General features: G+C 38.9%; 1 protein-coding gene across 1 annotated transcript in view; it reads right to left on the reverse strand.

The window, feature by feature from the left end:
• MON2 (MON2 homolog, regulator of endosome-to-Golgi trafficking) overlaps positions 1-19,927 on the reverse strand; it is a 99,106-nt gene that overhangs the window by 19,472 nt on the left and 59,707 nt on the right. The window contains 10 exon segments of the mRNA XM_032222129.1: positions 2,064-2,692; positions 3,766-3,964; positions 6,956-7,249; positions 8,354-8,516; positions 9,959-10,134; positions 10,882-10,992; positions 16,547-16,648; positions 19,116-19,206; positions 19,398-19,471; positions 19,557-19,637. Of these exon segments, the coding sequence (XP_032078020.1) occupies positions 2,064-2,692; positions 3,766-3,964; positions 6,956-7,249; positions 8,354-8,516; positions 9,959-10,134; positions 10,882-10,992; positions 16,547-16,648; positions 19,116-19,206; positions 19,398-19,471; positions 19,557-19,637 (1,920 nt within the window).

The raw sequence follows: 19,927 nt of genomic DNA on the forward strand, positions 1-19,927 counted from the left end.
TTTTCTAAGGGGGAGAGGTTGGCAAAGCCTGGGGATTGCTGGGAATTTCTCCTGTGTCAGGTTCCGAAAGGTTAATGAAAACAGCCAAACACAGAAATGGTTTGTAAATGCAGTTTGTATTCTTCCTCCGGCACGAACTGACCAACAAAGCACTATGGCAATGAAGAAAAGAGCTGCCACCTGATGCTCCCCACCACCTTTTATAGTTACTTGGTAATTAGGATAAACTGCACCCCACGCGTGTGCACACCCATCCCCTTGTGAGCCAGAACGAAAACCACCCGGCAATTAATCATGGATTGTTTTCCGTCAGTTATCAATAGCTTTGTAGATTACTCAGCTGGAGGGAAACTTGGTGAGTCTTGGCAGCTGGCCCAGTTTTCTCCCCTGAATGGCAGCTCCAGGCCTCTGGGCTGGCCGGAGCTAACATGCGGCCCCCTACCATGGAGACAGCATTTGGGGAGCTAAAAATTACAGTCAGTTAGTCAAAGGACCCCTTCCCCCTGGTTTGTGGGATGTCTGCGGTAGAATCTCGCTACCAGGTGGGGAGCCCTACAGTTCTTGCTATGAACCCACGATGCCTCCGACAGGGGATAACCTTTCCATAAAACAAGGTATTGTAACCATCCCCTGTGCCACCTGGTATCTAGTACATCTTGCACTACATAGTGCTGTTCCCCATCTACAGTAACCGGGGCTGGCGGCCGTAGCGGGTCTCCTCTGACACTCTGTGTTAGACGCACCAAAAAACCAAGATGATATAAGGTCTCCTGCTGGAGCAGGGGGTTGGACTAGTTGACATCTGAGGTCCCTTCCAGCCCTGGATTGCTGTGCTGTTTCAAAAGATCCTCTAAAGCTGCGTCTATTGCCAGGTTTGTAGTCCTTCCTTCCTCTCCTTTTTCTTTCCCTCCCTCCCTCTATCCATTCATCCATCCATATCTCATTCACTTTCCCTTCCTTCTTTCTCCCTCCCTCCCTCTTTCTTTCTCCCTTCCCTCCCTTTCTTTCTCCTCTCCCTCCCACTTTTTCTTTATTTCTTCCTTCCCTTCATTTTCTCCCTTCCATCCAACTTTTTCTTTCTTTCTCCCTTCCCTTCCCTTTCTCCCTTCCCTCCCTCCCTTCTTTCTTTCTTTCTCCCTCCCTCTTTATTTCTCCCATCCTCCTTTATTTCTCCCTTCCCTCCCCCTTTCTTCTTTCTTTCTTTCTTTCTCTCTCTCTCTCTCTCTCACTTCCTTCTTTCTTTCTTTTTGCTTCCAGGGGGCTGTTGGGAGGATTGCTAGACACCTCTGTGCCCTGTTTTGGGCCTAGCAGGCCTCCCTGAAGCCCCCTGGGAGCCATAATGGAACTTGTGGGGATTCCTGTAAGGGGCAGGGGAAGGTAAGGTTATGAGCCCGGGGTGTGGTGCAGCAAGCTCCGGGGGGGGAGGGGGGGAGGCTAGCACAACTTACCTGTTGGCAGGAGGAGGCAATTCAGTTGGGGCGCATGGCAGGCACCATGTGGGAACTGGGAAGGCAGCTTAGGCAGGCAAGCCACCTGGGAGATGAGGAGTGATTGGGTGGGGTGGGTGGGTGGGGCGAGTGACCGGGGACCGGTTGGGGGGCATGGCCAGCCTGCTGCCAATACCGGTTCTGCGACCCAGGCCCAATTTCCATTACCAGTTCTCCTGAACTGGTGCGAACTGGTAGGAACCCACCTCTGGGCTGGTTAGTCTCTGAAACACCTTTTAACTAATTTTAATATGTCACCTCTTAAATTTTTAACTTTTAAATATACTGTTTTATATTTTAACATTTTATTGTATGCTGCCCAGAGTCCCTATCTGAGGGATAAATGTGAAAAAATAAATACATAAATAATAAATTAAAAATGTAACATTAATCTTTGTTGTGATAATTTTTTTGAATAAAAATACTGAGCAGACACTTGAAACAGTATTTCTTTCAAGATGTATGAAAATTATGTTAAGTAATTAAAGTTAATTATGGTTATTAACATATAAGGCGATGGATGACAGCATAACAGAAATTGAGTGCTTTTCATAAAGTATTTAAAATTTGTGTTACCTTTTGTAAGACATCTAAAGCCGTAAGTACAGCTTCTTGCAAACTTGTTAGAACTGCCTCAGTATATGATGGTAAGATGAAAGGAGATGCATCAGAACTGATTGGAACAGAGATTGCACCATGTAGAATGACGCCTAGTTTTTGGAGATCATCCATACTGAAACCTGTTTTAATGTGTTGATAAAGGGCTGGAAATATCTGTATTAAAGCTGTAAGAAAAGGCTGGCTGGGAATAAAAGTCATTTTATCAAAAGAAAGTGGGGGCTTTGTACTTTCTGAACCAATTCTAAACCAACTGTTCCATGCAGCCCACCAAAGATCCAAGTCTTCAATTTCATCAGTTATCACAGGGGGCTCAATTGCACTACATTTTCCAATTCTTTCTCCTAGAGAATCAGTTCTCATAAAAGATCTTCCAAGGCCAGTGGCAGTCATTGAGCCTATGAGGACAGGCACAGGAACATTAATAGCAGGTGGTGTATCAGGTTTTTCAGTTTCTCTAACTGGAGATACAATTTGTAAGATTTCCTGAAAGCTTTTCAAAGCAGCCAAAGAAACCTCATTGTTTTTGCTGAGTGCAGCTGATTGAATGTGATCAAGAAGAATATCCCAAGCTTCAGAAAAATCTCCTATTAGGGAAAAAGAAAGCTCAGTAAGATATTACTATGATATATATTAAAAATAGCTCACTGGTTAGAGAAAAATTGAGTTGTTATAAAGTATGCAAAATAAGATACATTACACTACTCTCCAAGGAGGTGTGAAATTTCACTAGCCACTCTACCTCCATGGACACCATCCCAAATCTACTGCCCAATCCACTATTAAACAATACAATTCAAATTTTATTTCAGGAGAAGTCCTCTGTCAATTAAAGCTTAATTTATATTATTTGTGTCATTTTACCACATTTGTATCATTACATAACAGTGTGTGATATAAATTTACAGATAGCCCTTGCTTAACGACTACTTGTTCAGCAACCATACAAATTTATGCTGGTGCTGAATGAATTGTTCTTTATTAGTTCTCATGATTATGATCAAGATCCAGATACTTGGTGACTACCTTACAACACTGCAGTATCTTGCAATCCCGATTGCCATTTACTCCCTTTATTACTATCTTTCTACAAGCAAAGTTAATGGGGAAACTGGTAGGAGGTTGCAGATTATAATCACATGACACTGCCCTTAATGCAATGGGATTGTTTGACAAGAGCAAGAACTTCCATCATTAAGTGGTTGATTACGTGAAATTGCACTTTACAACCATGTCACCTAGCATCAGACATTCAGTCCTAATTACCTTTGTTAAGTGAAGACTACCTGTAGATAAACGATGAAAATGTAAAGGAATCATATGAACTAATTCAAAAACAGTGGACTCTGGTACCTTGGGATGCTGTTTTGATATAAAGTTTTTGGTTGCACTTGAAATTCATTAAATTCAGATCCAATTAACAATAAGGAAACAGAGATTTTTTGTCATAAAAGGAAATTACTTTTCAATTAATGCAGAATCAGCAAGAAAATCTTATGACATAATGAAGTAAATAAATTAACCAAATTTGTATTAAAAATAAGAATTATAAATATAATCAAGATGAAAATTAAATTTCTTATTCATGCAAAATACATCTGCAGAACTAAAATGTCTATATAAAAACCCTGTCTTGAACATAAATAAGAATCCACTGTACCTAAGGACTGCAACAAATACCGCCTCGTGTTGAATATTCTAGCTACTCCAGCCAATGTTAGTACCCATGTCTCAGCCCACTGTTTCTCTGCTGTATCTCGTGAATGGTGAATGAGAATGTTACCACCACCAGATTCAATCTTCTCTTTATCAGCAGTTGTAGAAGATTCCCGCACTCTATCCAGCAAATGAAAGAGAACCTACAAAACATTTAAGATCTTTAAACTAATATCTAATTAATAAATAAAAATATCAGCAAATGTCTTTTCTGTGAATAATTTGTAATTGGTATTTTATTTTATTTTACTTCTAATCAGTTTTGACTTCTCTCTGAACTAGTCCCTGCAATTTTTTGGGCAAGATTTGCAGAAGAGATTTTCCATTTTTCTTCCTAGGGCTGAGAAAGAGGGACTGGCCCAAGATTACCCAGTTAGCTTCATGCCTAAGACAGGCTCACCATGTCACAATTTCTAGCCTGATGTATTAACCACTTCACTAAACTGTCTCTCATTTTAATTTTACTGCAATATAATTTCAAGTTAAGTTACCACCTTTGATACAGATTTAAATGTTTCAACAAAGCTAGCTTCTTTAAGCACTTTTCCTTTGAAATGGAGTAGAATTTCAAAACATTAATTATAATAAAACAGCTGTTGCTTATACTATAATAAAGAATTAGAATTATATTAGGCCACTTTCTAATTTCACTGAATTCTAAAAACATGCTCAAGTGAGAATATTGATTCTACTAACTAGGGACTCAAAACTCAAAATTGACTTAGATAAAAAAAGAGAAAGAAAGGAAAAAAAAAGAAAAAAGTGAAGAGGACATTGTATGAGAGAACATTATCTGAATGAGAGGACAGCAATCAGTGATTTTTGCCATCTCTCTAGTTCAGCTACATGGTTTGCTTAATTGCTATGTTTCTCAGCAACAATTTTGCTAGAACCAATTGCAGTCCCTAAATAATATATATTATTGGTTTCCATAAACAGTATTTAATTGCAATCCAATACAGTAATTTGATGATGAGCAAGAAGCAGTCCACATAGTTTTCTTTGACTTTTCCAAGCAAAAACTTCAATTTTCAAGAAGCAAGTAGTTGACTTTTCAACAGTATGACTCAATCTTCTAATTCTATAAACTATATTAGATTTTTTACCTGTTGATAGAAATAACTAATCTCACTTTTTAGCAAATTATACCCATATTTTTCATATATGTAAGAAAAACTTTCTGGCGTGTCAGAGCATTCCTCTCATAATTTACAGTTTCTAACTTAGGTGGGATGCAAAAAGAGAACATAATAAATACAGCTGAAAAAAAGTGAAGTATTACAGCATCTTTATTTATATGTTATAATCAGTACATTCAGAAAGTAATAAGATCCCCTTGACTTTTGTAAATTTTGTTATGCAGTCTGATTCTACAGTTGTTGAAATTAATTTTTTCTCATTAATCTATATTCAGTACCTCACAATGACAAAGTAAAAGAAGAATTTTAAAAATGTCTGTAAATTTATTAAAAAGAAAAAACTGAAATATCAAATTATCATAAGTATTCAGACCCTTCACTCAGAACTTTGCTGAAGCACTTTTGGTGGCAGTGACAGCCTCCAATCTTCTTGGGGATGATGTGACAAGCTTTGCACACTTGGATTGGGGGATTTTCTGTCATTCTTTCTTGCAAATCCTCTCCAGCTCAGTCAGGTTGGATGGTGACCATCAGTGGATAGTCATTTTCAGTTCTCTCCAGAGATGTTCAATAGGGTTCAAATCAGGGCTCTGGCTGGGCCACTCTAGGACATTCACAGGTTGTCCATAAGCCACTCCTGTGTTACCTTGTCTGTGTGCTTAGGATCACTGTCATGTTGGCAAGTGAACCTTTCGCCCAGTCTGAGGTCCTGAGTGCTAGGGAATACATTTTCATTGAACATATCCCCGTACTTTGCTCCATTCAGCTTTCTCTCAATCCTGGCCAGTCTCCCAGTCCCTGTTGCTGAAAAACACCCCCAAAGCATGATGCTGCCACCACCATGCTTCATTGTAGGAATGATGATGGGCAGGTGATAAGCGATGCCTGGTTTCCTCCAGACATAACTTTTACAATTGAGGCCAAACAGTCTTGGTTTCATCAGACCAGAGAATCTTGTTCCTCACAGTCTGAGAGTTCTTCAGGAGCTTTTTTGCAAACTCCAAGCAGGCTTTCATGTGTTTTGCACTGAGGAGAGGCTTCCGTATAGCCATTCTGCCATAAAGCCCAGAGCTGTGGAGGACTGCAGTGATGGTTGTACTTCTGGAACTCTGCCCCATCTCCACACAGAATCTCTGGAACTCAGTCAGTGTGACCATCAGGTTCTTGGTCACTTTACTAAAACCCTTCTCCTCCAATTGCTCAGTTTGACCAGGCAATCATATCTTGAAACAGTCCTGATTGTGCCAAACTTCTTCCATTTGAGAAATATAGAGGCCACTGTGCTCTTAGAAACTTTCAGTGCAGCAGAAATTTGATTGTATTGTTCCCTAGATCTGTACCTTGCAATAATCCTGTCTCTGAGGTCGCAGGCAGTTCATTTGACCTCATGGCTTTTGCTCTGTTACAGTATGCATTGCCAGCTGTGAAGCCTTCTACAAAGAGGTATGTGCCTTTCAAATCATGTCCAATCAATTTAATTTACCACAGGTCAACTCTAATCAAGGTATAGAAACATGTTAGCAATGATCAAGAGAAATGGGAGGCACCAGAGCTAAATTACAAGTTTTGTTGCAAAGGATCTGAATACTTATGCCAATGTGATATTTTAGTTTATTTTTTAATAAATTTACAGATATTTCTAAAATTCTATTTTCACTTTGTCATTATGGAGTACTGAGTGTAGATTAATGAGAAAAAATGAATTGAAACAACTGTAGAATCAGGCTGCAGCATAACAAAATTGACAAAAGTGATGGGGGTCTGAATACTTTCTGAATGCATGTATATGATAAATCATTACAAAATACATGTTGCAAATACAGTCAAATGTAATGCACAGGCTTGGAAAGATTGGTGAGAGAAAAAAATTGGTACATGTCCAAATGTGCATTTTAAAATCTAATAAAAAGGATATGTTTGTCTTATATTTATATAAAAAACAACTGGGATCAAGCATATTGTAAGAACAATATTATTACATATAAACATCAGTACCTTCCATATAACTGTATGCCATGTTGAATGCTGAAGTAAAGTTCCATGAGCACCAATTGTAGAGAATAGAGTCTGCCCGGCACTTTTTCTAACTGCAGGGCGTGGATCTACACAGAGTTCCCCGAGCTTGGCATATAGGCAAAGCCAGAGGCAATCGAATGGTGGTGCCGGATGGAAGGGACGATTCAATGTTATCCCGTTTTCTTTTGCTTGCTTCTGTAACACTGATTCTTCCTTGTTTAATTCCTTTTCAATAATTTCACTTCTTTGGAAGAAATAGTCTGAAATATTCCACTAGAAAGCAAAAAATATTTCTTTGTAAATGACTTCTGAACACAAAGAAGAATGGCAATCCTGCACTGGAAATGTAAAAAAAAAAACCCAATGAAAATGCACAATATATATTTTATAAATTATAAACAAATTGTTCTGAACATTTAGCTATGCTGTACCTTGATATTATTTTTAGGCACCAGTTATGATGGATTAATGCATGTAGGCATTTTGAGGAACTATTGTTAGACATATCCTTCTTAAATACATGATTATTAGTTTGAATACTTAAAAAATATTATAGAACACTGGCATTTCCCTTTTTAATGAAACCAGTAAGATGACAAAGCAGGTCTTTTAGCCAAATTCCCACAGAAATGGAATTTCATCAAACCTATTTTTGTTTGGAAGTGAACTATTTTCTTTAAAAAAAAATCATTGAAGTATTTATAAGTATGCTTTAAATGGACTAGCTCCAATTTTAATCAGGTTGTTGATATTTCACAAAATATGTCCTACTTTGTATAGTAAAAAATAACACTTAAAATGGCAACTGTGCCTGCTATTTTATACATAACACGATATTTTATATATCATAATATATTTTAAGTTCAGTGAGTTTTATTTCAATGATACAGGTATATGTACAGTACTTGGATGCCCTATTATATTAACAGGTACAACGAGGAGTAAGTAAAGCTTGTGGTTACTATAAGAGAATGTTACAGTGTATATTAGTGCATTAATGTGTTAGTATATTAATGATTGATATGTTGGTGAATTCCAAATTAATCTCTCTTTAGTTAGATCTAAAAATGTGCTACCTAACTCTTATTGTTAGGTTCTATACTTTCACTGTATTAATATACTAGTGATAGTTTAAAATTGGTAGCTGAACTATTATATTTAACTTTTCTTTTAAACTTGTGCTATGGCTCCCTGCTGGCCATAATAAGAATACTTATTGTTAACATTTATTTGCCAAACACTTTTATAACTCCAGAAGCAATCTCTAACATGATTTAATTTGAATTATTTATAGGAAAGTGAAAGAATATCAATTTAAACCTTCACATAAAAATCTACATATTTAGGGAGTAAAAATAACAATAAATCAAGCCTCACCAAAAGACCAATTGATGTTAAACTGATGTTTAGTTCTTGGTTGTGAAGCCCAAAACTTCCAGCAACATCTACTACAATCTGTAGGCAAGTACATGGCATTGTTGGCAAAAAGTCAGTCACAACCAACTGGAGACACTGGAATGCAGTCCGGATTAGAGACTCTCTATTAACAAAATAAATAGTTATTTATAAATAAGAATTATGATACAGGTGGTGCTCAACTTATGATCAGTTGTTTAATGCCCATTTGAATTTACAATGGATTTAAAGAAAGTGATCTGTGACCTATCCTTAAAGTTATAACTCCTGATGCCCCATGGTCACATGATCATATTTGTTTAGTTATTTATTTATTTAAACTTATAAAGGTTGAAAGAAGTGCATGGGTTTGCATTATAATACACTGGCTGAAACTTATTCTTCCCTATAGATTTGAATCATATCCTTATGGTGGATAGCTATAAAACAACTAAGACTATTTCATTAAAACTCCAAAATCTTGGCCTCTTCAAGGAGGAGTTCCTAATAATGGACTGTGAATGTGTATTTAATGCATCTAAACATAGTATTAAAGATCAGGAAATCCAACAGGAGCTGTCCGCTTTACCCAAGAATGTTTTCTTGAGCAGATAAGCCTCTCTTCATAAACCAGTGAACTGTTCCTAAATTTTGGAGGGCACTAACTCTAGATGTGACTCTCTGTCCATAGCAGTTCTGGAGGGCCAATACAAAAAAGTTCCATATGAGTTGAGACTGTGTCCCTGTAGACAAGGGGGTCATTAAAACCACGTCCTGCTGTATTGCACCCTCTACAAGATCTCATCTTCAAGGACTCATCTTAACGTCTTAACTGATACAAAAATCTCCATAATTCTGATCCTTTTTATGCACATGTCAACCCTGAAGTGAGCTGACTGAGGCCATCTTGGAGGCTTCAGGGTTGCCACAAGAAAGAAGAAGGGATAGGGAAGGGGGAAATAGATAGCTGGGATTTTATAGTCAAAACAAAAATTTTTCCTGTGGAAAACAAGGACATTCCAATAGGTGGCTGAGGAGAAGAGGATTGGAATAACCATGACGAGCACCTCAATTGGACAATGTGACTGATGACTTGGGGAAAGGGGGGAACTTTTACTTTTTTAATTAAGTGAAAGCCATGGGAACCTTTAGAGTCGGTTTTCACTAGTAATGCCAATATGATGTATCCAATAAATCATTCCTTGAGGAATCTATCTCCCTCGGAATTCTGCTTTCTTTGGGTGAATTACTTGGAATGCTGACAGTACAGCTACTATTGGATCAGTATAATATAGTTTCTTTGATTGTAGTTAGATTTTGCTATAATGTCTGTAAAATTACACAGACATGGTTACCCATTAATAATTTCACCATCAATTATTAATAAGTTCACCCTCAATTGTAATATATTACTAAGTCCTGTCCTATAGGGGTAAGGTTAAAGCCTAGGGATTTTATTTAATGTATTGGATTGTGTTGGTAGAAATGTCAGCCTCCAATTTTACCATTTTTGGTTTTAGTTATTGGTGGTACCCTACTAGAAGTGTTAAGTATTGTAAATAGAATAAATAAATAAAATACACTTACCCTTGATCACTTCTAATTGCTCCCATAACTCCAAGTACCAAGGGCCATCCAGGCCCCAGACTGTCCCCTTGGCTTTGCAAAATCTGTAAAACGCATTCCAATTGCTTGAGTCTAATATCAGGGTGACTGATATTTGACAACTCTTTCAGTGGGTTTAGTAACAACAGCTGAAGCCTCTGGGGAAAAAAAAGAAATGAAAATATTATTCATTCAAAGAAAGTAACAAAATAACTAGTAATGGAAAGATAGTTACTCTCATCAGTGCCATGCTTGGAAACACCACTTCTAAGTGTAGGAAATATGTTTTCCTCTAGGATTGAAAACAAACAAGTGGAGAAAAGTTACTTACCATACTAATGACTAGACTGATCTACACCCAACTTTGTTAACTATTCTATAACTATCAGTTTTATTTAAGGAGACTTTATCATATAAATAGCAATAGGCAGACTTCGTACCTCTAAATTATGGAGACGATCCTTTGTAGCTTTAAGACATTTTAAACTCCTCTCATAATATTAATATATAGGGCCACATCTTCTAACATTTGGTAATATCCGGTAACAATATAATCACTAGTGAATTGATGTCATGATATATATTGTATATGCCATAACTTGCTCATTATGCATTTTTATTCCATCTGGGCTGCAATCCTCTGTCAACTAAACTAGGTTTTCTTTGGAAAAGTCATGTACAGGGCTATTTATCAGTGCATCATTACTCAGTCCAATAAACAGATAATTTCCTAGGAAACCCATTGATTAGCAGAACAACATTATAATCAAATAACATGGCATTGTAATTCTAGTTCTACTCTATTTATAACTAAATTGGAATACAATTGCAGAAAACAATTTATACTTCTTACTCAACATCATTATCAATTAAGCTACTAATTATTTTTTAGCATGCTAATTTACCTGGTTCTGAGAGAGTGAAGGGTCATGGTTAAATGTCAATCCGGCTTTGATGAGAGACGTTAAAGCTTCTGCTCCCCATTCCCTCATCCTTGAGTTTGGATGTTGGCAGACCTACAGTCAGAATGCACATTAATAAATATTCAGCACTCTATGTTGCTTTTCAGTCTATAAAATCATTGAAAGAATGCTAATGTCTATCCTGATCATTATAAACCACTCGGTTTATACATAAGCATAGCAGTTGTTGCATTATTAGCAAGCAAAATGCTTCGTATTTCTTATTTTAAAAAACTATATTAAATATGGAAAATTAAGAGCATATTTACTAGTGGAGTAATAATATCTTTACATGTTTCATATTTTACTACATTCTTTACCCAATTCTGATGATTTGCATGGTTGTAGATTTATGTGTTGTGTCATCCTATCTTATAAAATGCTCATTCTTCTTATATTAAAATTCATCTCTTTGAAATCTGCTTATATTAAAATTTGTATCTTAGAAATGTCAGTTTGGTTTGAAATATTATTTTCCAACATCACAATGTGATAATTCTACATTAGAAAAAGATCAGCTAGTAAATAAGTAAGACATACTTGCAAGGCATGCTTACCTTCTGAATTAAAAAAATTAGGAAGCAATAAAGGAAAAGGGAAAAATATGAATGTAAGGCAAGCAATAAATATTAGAATAACAAAACTACTGTATTTTTCAGAGCATAAAACACACTGCTGTATAAGAAGCACCTTAATATTTAGGGGGGAAAACAAGAAAAAAATAATTCTGCCTCTGTCTATCAGCATTAGGATCAGTGGCATCCTCACTTCAATCGGATTTTGATAACGAGCAGCACAGATCTTTTTATCCATTTAAAACAAACCCTATCAGCCTACAGGCACTTAACTGGAGTGAGTAGGGTGGGGGATGATTTTCATGGGGGCAGAAGTGGGACTTGGCACTGAAGGCTCTGCCCCCGAGACACCCCCTTCTTCCTACCTATAGCAGTAGATGTTGAAAGCCTGGTTTTCTCACAGCAAGGCCCGATAGAGAAGCAACACTTCAGTCCTCCTGCCATGTCGTAAACATGGTGCCGGGCTTCCCGGCAAGCCCCATGCGCTGCCTCGGTCGGAGCCTGATTCCGCAAGCATCCCAGGAAGCGTGGAGGTCTGGACGGTTGTGAAGTGGGCTCTGCGCAGGAGGTGTAAGGCAAGGCAGCTAGCAGCTCTGCCTGCCCCTTCTCCAGATGGCCCAGGTGAAGGGCAGTCACCTTCTCCTGGCCCAGGAGGAAAGAGATGAGTGTGCAGAGGAGGAGGGTGGGCGGCTCTACAATGTGCAACGGGGAACCGGGGAGGAAAACATTTTCAAGTGGCAGTGCCGGCTGTATGCCCTGTTTTTGGATTTGGGAAGGGGATCGCAGCCCTGCCTCCTGAAAATATTTTCCTCCCCGATTTGGGCGAAGGCCAAAAAAGTGGCTAACTGCCTGAAAAACACCATTCCAGGCGACGGGGATTGCCAAAAACGAGCATCACTTTTTCGGTTTCCACACGCCGAAACCATTGCTCCCACGTTTTCATGAGGGCAAGCAGCTCCGTGAATTGCATCGGGGAATTGGGCCAATGGACTGCAGTGACTGGAGAGGGAGACATTTCGCTTTCGGGGCTTCTGCTCCACTCGGCTCCCGGGTGCCAAGAAGGGTTAGGCAGTGGCAGCGGCGGCTCCTCACATTGCTGGGGAGTGAAGTCAGCATGGCCATTGTCTCCCCTGAGCTGCCCTCTCGCTTGCAGGAGGAGGAGGAGGGTGGCATAAAGCAACGGCATCTTAAACCAAAGCCTCTGAGTAATTGGGAAAGAAAGTCGCACTTTTTGGGTGGCAGTTTTTGGAAGGTTCCAAGCGCGGCTTTCTTTCCCAGTTACTCAGAGGCATTGGATAAAGTGGCTCTCCTTTCTAGTCACCGCCGCCCATTGGCCTGATTCTCCGATGCAATTCGTGGAGCCACTTGCCCTCATGAAAACGTGGGGGCAGAGGTTTCAGTGTGCGGAGACCGAAAAAGCGATGCTCATTTTTGGCAATCCTCGTCACCTGGAATGGTGTTTTTCAGGCAGTTAGCCATTTTTTTTGGCCTCTGCCCAATGGGGCGTATAGCTGGCACTGCTACCTGAAAATGTTTTCCTCCCCGGTTCCCCGTTGCTCATCACAGAGCCGTGTACCCTCCTTCTCCTTCTCCGCAGATTCACCTCTTTCCTCCTCGGCCAGGAGAAGCTGACTGTCCTCCACCTGGGTCATCTGGAGACGGGGTAGGCAGAGCTACTAGCCGCCTTACCTTAGCACCTCCTGTGCAGCACCCGCTTTGCCAACCGAGTCCCAATCTCCATGCTTCCCCAGGCCGCTTGGGGTCCAGTGGGTGGATGGGAGGGCCTACCTTCGGACTATAAGAAGCATCCAGATTTTCACCCTCTTTTTTTGGGGAAAAAGGTGCGTCTTATACTCCGAAAAATACTGTAAGCTTTATATCATTATAGATCTGATGCATAACATTTCCAGAAGTAATATAATGGCTGAAATGTCAGCCCTATCTGGAAAGATTTGAATTGAAATATTGGTTCAGTTGTGTTGCAATGACTTGTCATAGCTGCCAAGTCTAACCTATTTCCCAGATTTGTTCAATAATGAAACTGGGGAATATTATCAGCATATAAATACTAAATAACAATACAAAATATTGGTGTAGCATTGTAGTTTAAAATATGGAACTAACCTATTTTTCAAACTGAATTCTACTACTCCCCCACTTCCTGAGCTTGCCAGCCTAGAAGTAAATCATTTTAATGATATATCAATGCAAAAAATATAATTTTTCTACTAATTTTATGAAGAGAAAAATGCATAGTAAAAATTAAAAAAAATCTGACAATGATTTTTGGAACATCTACATATTTCAATGTCGTTACTGCTATTATGTCTCCTAACTAACAATGTTGGCTTGAACTGAAATTTAGCAACATTGAAGGGCTACCTGGATTTCCACATCTTCTAAGCAGAATCACTGCATTTCTGATCAATATGAATTTGTAAATTTTCAAGAATTAATATTGAATATCATACTTGCAGCACCCCAAATCTTGATAATATTTCTAGCTATAGACCTTTTGGGGTTCTGTGAATCCTTTGAACGATATGTATTACAACAAGTAGAAGGAACTACAAAGTAGCACTCTTTGCATCAATTAAGCAGCTGCACATTTTTCCAAGGCAACATACCGTATTTTCACGACCATAAGCCGCACCGGATTATAAGCCGCAGTATCAGTTAATGTTAATTTTTTAAACTTTTTTCACATATAAAGCGCACCGGGTTATAAGCCGCGCTCAGAGACCCGGCTCCCCTTGGTTCCTCATCGAATCACGTGCGCAGGTTGCAACTGGAACTCCGTCTGCCCAAGTTGGGGCATTTTCTGGCTTGGGACGCTCCGGCGGCTTCTTCGGGAGGCAGCCCGCCGGCTTCGGCGAAGGCTGGGACGGAGAGCGCGGCGACCGTGGAGCATGTGCAAAGTACTTTTGCCCCCACGCCGGCCCCCCTCACCGCGCGCCGGCCTTCGGGGATGAAGGGGCAGGACTTCCCGGGCGGAAGACATGCCTGGCTCTGCGGCTCCAGCCCCGGCACCTTTCGGCCGAGCCTCTCCCGCCAGGCGGCCGCCTTCCTCCGCTGAGCGGCCCCACGCAGCCTCGCCACCCCGGGGGATCGCCAGCGCGGGGGCCTGGGGCGCCGCGGCCAGGGAAGCAGAACCGGGCGGCGGCGGCGCTCCGGTCGCTCTGTCCTCTCCGCCTCCCGCGCCTTGCCCGCCGCCCGCCCGCCCAGGATGCTGACCTACTGCCATGCCCCGCGCCCGCCGCTGGCCCGCTCCTGCGCCTCCGCTGCCGCCGCCCTGCTCGGAGTCCTCTGGCTGCACGCCTGCCGCGGCATGCCCCATGTCATCCGCATCAGTGAGCCAGGCGGGGGGGACGGGGGCGGGCAGGGCGCCCGGGTTGCGGTCCCCGAGGCGGGTGGGTGGGCGCACGTGGCAGGCGTCGGCTAGCGGGTCGTTTCTGGCACGGGAGGCTTCGGGCTCCGCTGCTCTCCCGGCTCTTGCCCGGCCGGCGTGGTGTGCTGGGAAGACTGGCGCCGCACCGGCCACCCGTGCGCCCTTGACCGGCAGAGCAGAGCCGGCTGGGGCACGGAGCGGAGTTAGGCAGGGCGACTGCCGGGGCGGATGGGGTGCTCGGCGCTGGCAAATCCTGAAGGGCTGCGCCGGTCTGCCGTCCCTTCTTGCGGCGGCGGGGGTGACGGAACAGCCCAGTCTATAGGGGCTGGGAGCTGGGTGGCTCTCTGCTCGCCCCCCGGTCTCCGACTCAGAAAGTAGCAAGGTTGAAGGGAGAGACCCGAGGGACGTGTGCATGCTTGCGAGCTTCAAGTTTGAGCGTCGGGAGGGAGAGAGTTTCGATCTTTTTTCACATATAAAGCGCACCGGGTTATAAGCCGCACTGCCGGTTTTTGATCAAATTTTAGGATTTTCAGTGCGGCTTATAGTCGTGAAAATACGGTAGCTGTTTTTGGAATCTGGTTTCAGTTGTATCTGCAGGGATATGTATGGTCATGCATAAGCACTTCTCTTTGGCAGAAAAGAAAAGCACATCTATTTTGAAAGATTAGTACTCCTTAAGCATATTTATTAAAAACATATAGTTTCTAATATAAAATTAATAATTTTATGTAAAGCAAAACAATTCAGCTTTAGCAATTTTTCTGAGGTAAGAAGCATAATCAGCACATTTACACAAAATACCCTATTGTAGGTAGCTAAAACATTAGATTGTATATAATCTAAGAATATCTATTCTGCTTTTCAGTGAAGGCATAATTATAATTTTAATTTGCAATATAGTATTTTGGGCAGCATTATCCTGATTTAAATTATATACAATAATAACAGCCCAACTGACAATCATATTACTTTTTACCATATAGTTGTGAAATTTCTGGCATATTAAGTGTTTTATCTGGAAGGGATTTGGGATTATCAATAAAGGCACATATTAACAAGCTATTTAATACACCAATATTTAAAAAACCCACCTGGTTAATATTTGGATGGGAGATGACAAAAAAAAAATCTCAGGTTTTTAAGCTAGATTAGAATGTTAGAAAAAAACCATTTTGTTTTGTTCCTTATTTTAAAGAAGAAGAAAATTTTATCGTTCCATAGTGCTGCCAAAAAACCTACAATGAATACATCAATTGTTTTATCTGCTAGTACAAAACTTTATGGTTTATTTATTTATAAGTTATGACTATATAAGAGAGGGTGCATTCTCTGAAACAATTATGGTGGTCATGTGGGAAAAACGTGACTTTCTCCTCATCTGATACTTTCCCAACCCACACAGGTACAGAATTCACACAGTACACATTAAGCAGGGAATTGGAGGATTCAATAGTCTAATTAGCCTTTCTAATTCCATGACTCTACAGTTAATGGGGAACAAAACAGAATAGAAACAGGAAAGAAACTAATATTAAGCATTACTTGTTTCTTATTCCTATGCTTTAATTAGTCTTAATTAAAAGGAGAAAATACTAAGATTTTTCAAACATAAAAACTGATAGAAGATTGTAAAATGATTCATTACCTCTAAAAGATGACCAGTCAGTGGTCTCCACATAATTTCAATCCTATGCATGTTAACCAGTCCTGTTTCTAACAATTTAGCAACAGCGAACAATGATGGTTCCTAAATGCAAATGGTATTTAAAATGATTTCATTCACCAGATCAAACATTAAGTTACTATACTGAAGAACAGTGATGTAAAGTGTTCTCTTCAAGGTTTGTTGATATAGAAGTTTAATTTTTAGTTGTGAATTATAATCCTTTATCCAATATGATAAAATCCATACTGTATATCAACTATCCATATGAAGTTCAAATATATATTTTTTAGAGTATATAGGCTGGATCAGTTTCACACAAACTTTTAAAGTATCTACTATACACACATCAATTCATTTGCTTTTTAGTTTGATAAATCCCCTCACGATGAGGAGATTGAAGTATTCTTATTAAATGCCCAATACCCATACAATTCATAGGCAGTATATATATTTTTTATTTATACCCTTGGTGCCTTCAATGAAATGTTAACTTTATAGTTTCTTCTTTTTATATATGTATGCACTATATATATTTACTTATGCATGCATTAATGGTGTGCTGTATTTTTAAATTCTGTGACTTGGTGTTGGACCATATGAACTGTATGGTTGTAAGCCTACATACATATACATACATACATGCATATTTTTGGAATTCACTGATCAGAACTTAGTTTAATAAATTAAGTTTTGCACAAAAGGTTTCCTGTGGTCTTTATTTTTTCCTTTTCTGCCACAAAGACAGTGGTTACAAATTGTGTAACAAACTAGGATTATAAATCAATTTCCAGCTTTAATTTATTAACTTTTCCCATTCTGTTTACAATTGCTTCTATATTTGAACTAAATGTATAATTATGAACAATTGTACTTAATTAAGGAATACCAAGAGTTGAGTATAGGGGCAAAAGACTAAAATGGGTATGTAAGTTCATTAATATGTAATGTTACATAAAATCTGTTTTATTACTAATGCATGCTGAATAATTGAGAAAGCCAAAGAATACCAAGAAAAGTCACTATATGCTTCATAGAAAAGCCACTGATCTTGTTCATCATGTCAGGCTGTGGAATATGCTTAGAAAAATGGGAATCCCAGAAAACTGCTTTGTCATCTTGTAAAACCCATATACAAAGGAAGTCATAATATGGACTGAACATGTATATGGTGAAATTGATTGTCTTCAGGTTGGCAAACTACTCAGACAAGATTGTATATTTTCCACTTTTATATTTAAACAATTTGCTGAAATATATATTAAGGGAAGATACATTTGAAGAAATAGAGTGTGCTTTAAAAACTGGAGAAGAAACATCTATACCGGTAGTTGTGGGTTCTATCTACAAAGAAGTTACATCTCCTTTGCAATGGGCCTTTTCTGCCATGGAAAAGAACATCATTTCTTCCCTATAATGGGATCTACCATTTTCATTCCATCCTTCCCGAAATCCTGCAAAATTTGGCAGTGTCAACAAGCCTATAGACTCAAGGGAATGGTGGTTTCCATATCTCCATGTCTAATGTTCTTCCTTAGGGTTTTTAATGTTTTTAATGGCATTCTATTTTACCATTGCTATTTTATGGTTTTATTGTATGCCACCCAAAGTTACATTCTGTAAGATGAGAGGCATATAAATAATGTTTATGAATATATAATATATAAATATAACCTGTACTATGCAGATGGCACTACTCTGATAGCCAAAAATGCATAGGATCAACATGCTGTGAAAAAAAGTGAAAGAACACAGTGAAAATTGGGACTAGAATTAAATATAAAGATCAACCTCATGACAACATGTACAACAAGAGCCTTAAAACTGACAATGAAGATACTGAAGTGGTAAACAGTTTCAGTCTTTTGGGATCCACCATCAACATGAAAAAACAGTCAAGATATACATAATGGACTAGCACTTAGTAAAGCAATCGTGAAGACCTTGTTCAGATGCTGTTATATACCTACACTTATAAAGATCAGAATAATGCAAGCCATGGTACTCCATGTGATGCTGTATGGAAACAAAAGTTTGGCTTTGAAGCAGCAAAATAGAAAAAGTACTGATGCTTTTGAACTTCGGTGTTGAAGAAGATTCATGAGAATACCATGGCCAACCAAGAAAACAATGAATAATCACATAAATCACCTCAAAAGTTTTATCCCAAAGCACAAATCACCAGGATCAAATTATCCTACTTTGACACATTATACAAAGATTTAGCTCTCTAGAGAAGGCTATAATGCTGGGAAAGAGAAGAGGCTGACCAGCAGCAAGATGGAAGGCCTCAGTGGGGATGGTTGCACTGTTCGAAAACCTGAAGGACCAGATTAGGGACAGATGATCACATAGAAAAACTATGTGGTTGATAAAAGTCAACACCAATTTGATGACACATAATTAATAGCAAATTGATTTTGGGGCTATAAGGACCATATGAGATAATTAATATAAATCATGTTTATATAATTCATGTTCATGTAAATAATATGTAAATTTAACTGAATGAAGCTGGTTAATTTATATAAGAAACTTAAACATATTGTACCTTATTATTTCCATAGGCCATATCCATGGCTTCCAGAGACAATGAACAAAGTGCATTTATTAAATGATGTAATGAAACATCATCCAGATATCTGTGGGAAAGGAATGAAGGAGAGAAATCAAGTATTAAAACTATTTCAAAATGAATAAGAAAAAAGAACCCCAAAGTGGAGCTGTCTGCAACAAATAAAACTGGTTAAAATGATAAAAAGAGATATAATAGATAGAGACAGAGTTTTAGAACTGTGTATTTAAAAAATTGTTTACAAAGACATTTTCTTACTGTGAACTTTCAAAAAGTCTCGAAAGAATGTTCGAGATAACTGGCAAATCAGTCATAACAGCTGTAGTTAGAACCTAAAAGAAATAATTGCAAGATTGGTAAATGTATAGTAAAAACATTGTCACTGTTCTATTCAATAAAGTAATATATATATCTTACTGTGCTAGGTCCTTCTACAGCTCTTCCAGGCTTTAAAGCACCTCCAATGCCTGGTTTCAAACCAAGAATCCATACAAGATGCTAAAATGTCAAAAAACAAAACAAAAACTCAACTTTGAAATACATTTGTAAAATATTTAAGAACGTAAGCATGTTCTTCTGTGACAAAGTGTGTGAAGTTCTTATCACAATTTAAAAGCTTAGACAAAATAGCAAAAGATCATTATAGCTCTGTATAACCAGTATATCCATGCTGTTGATAGGTGATTAGAACATGTGGTTTCCTACATGGTGGGATGATCATATTTGGATACCCAAAGTCAAGGTGATTTGACATATAACAATAGCAGTCTGGGAAATTGAATAGATCT

The sequence above is a fragment of the Thamnophis elegans genome, chromosome 7 (assembly GCF_009769535.1).
Source record: "Thamnophis elegans isolate rThaEle1 chromosome 7, rThaEle1.pri, whole genome shotgun sequence".
Taxonomy (NCBI): domain Eukaryota; kingdom Metazoa; phylum Chordata; class Lepidosauria; order Squamata; family Colubridae; genus Thamnophis; species Thamnophis elegans.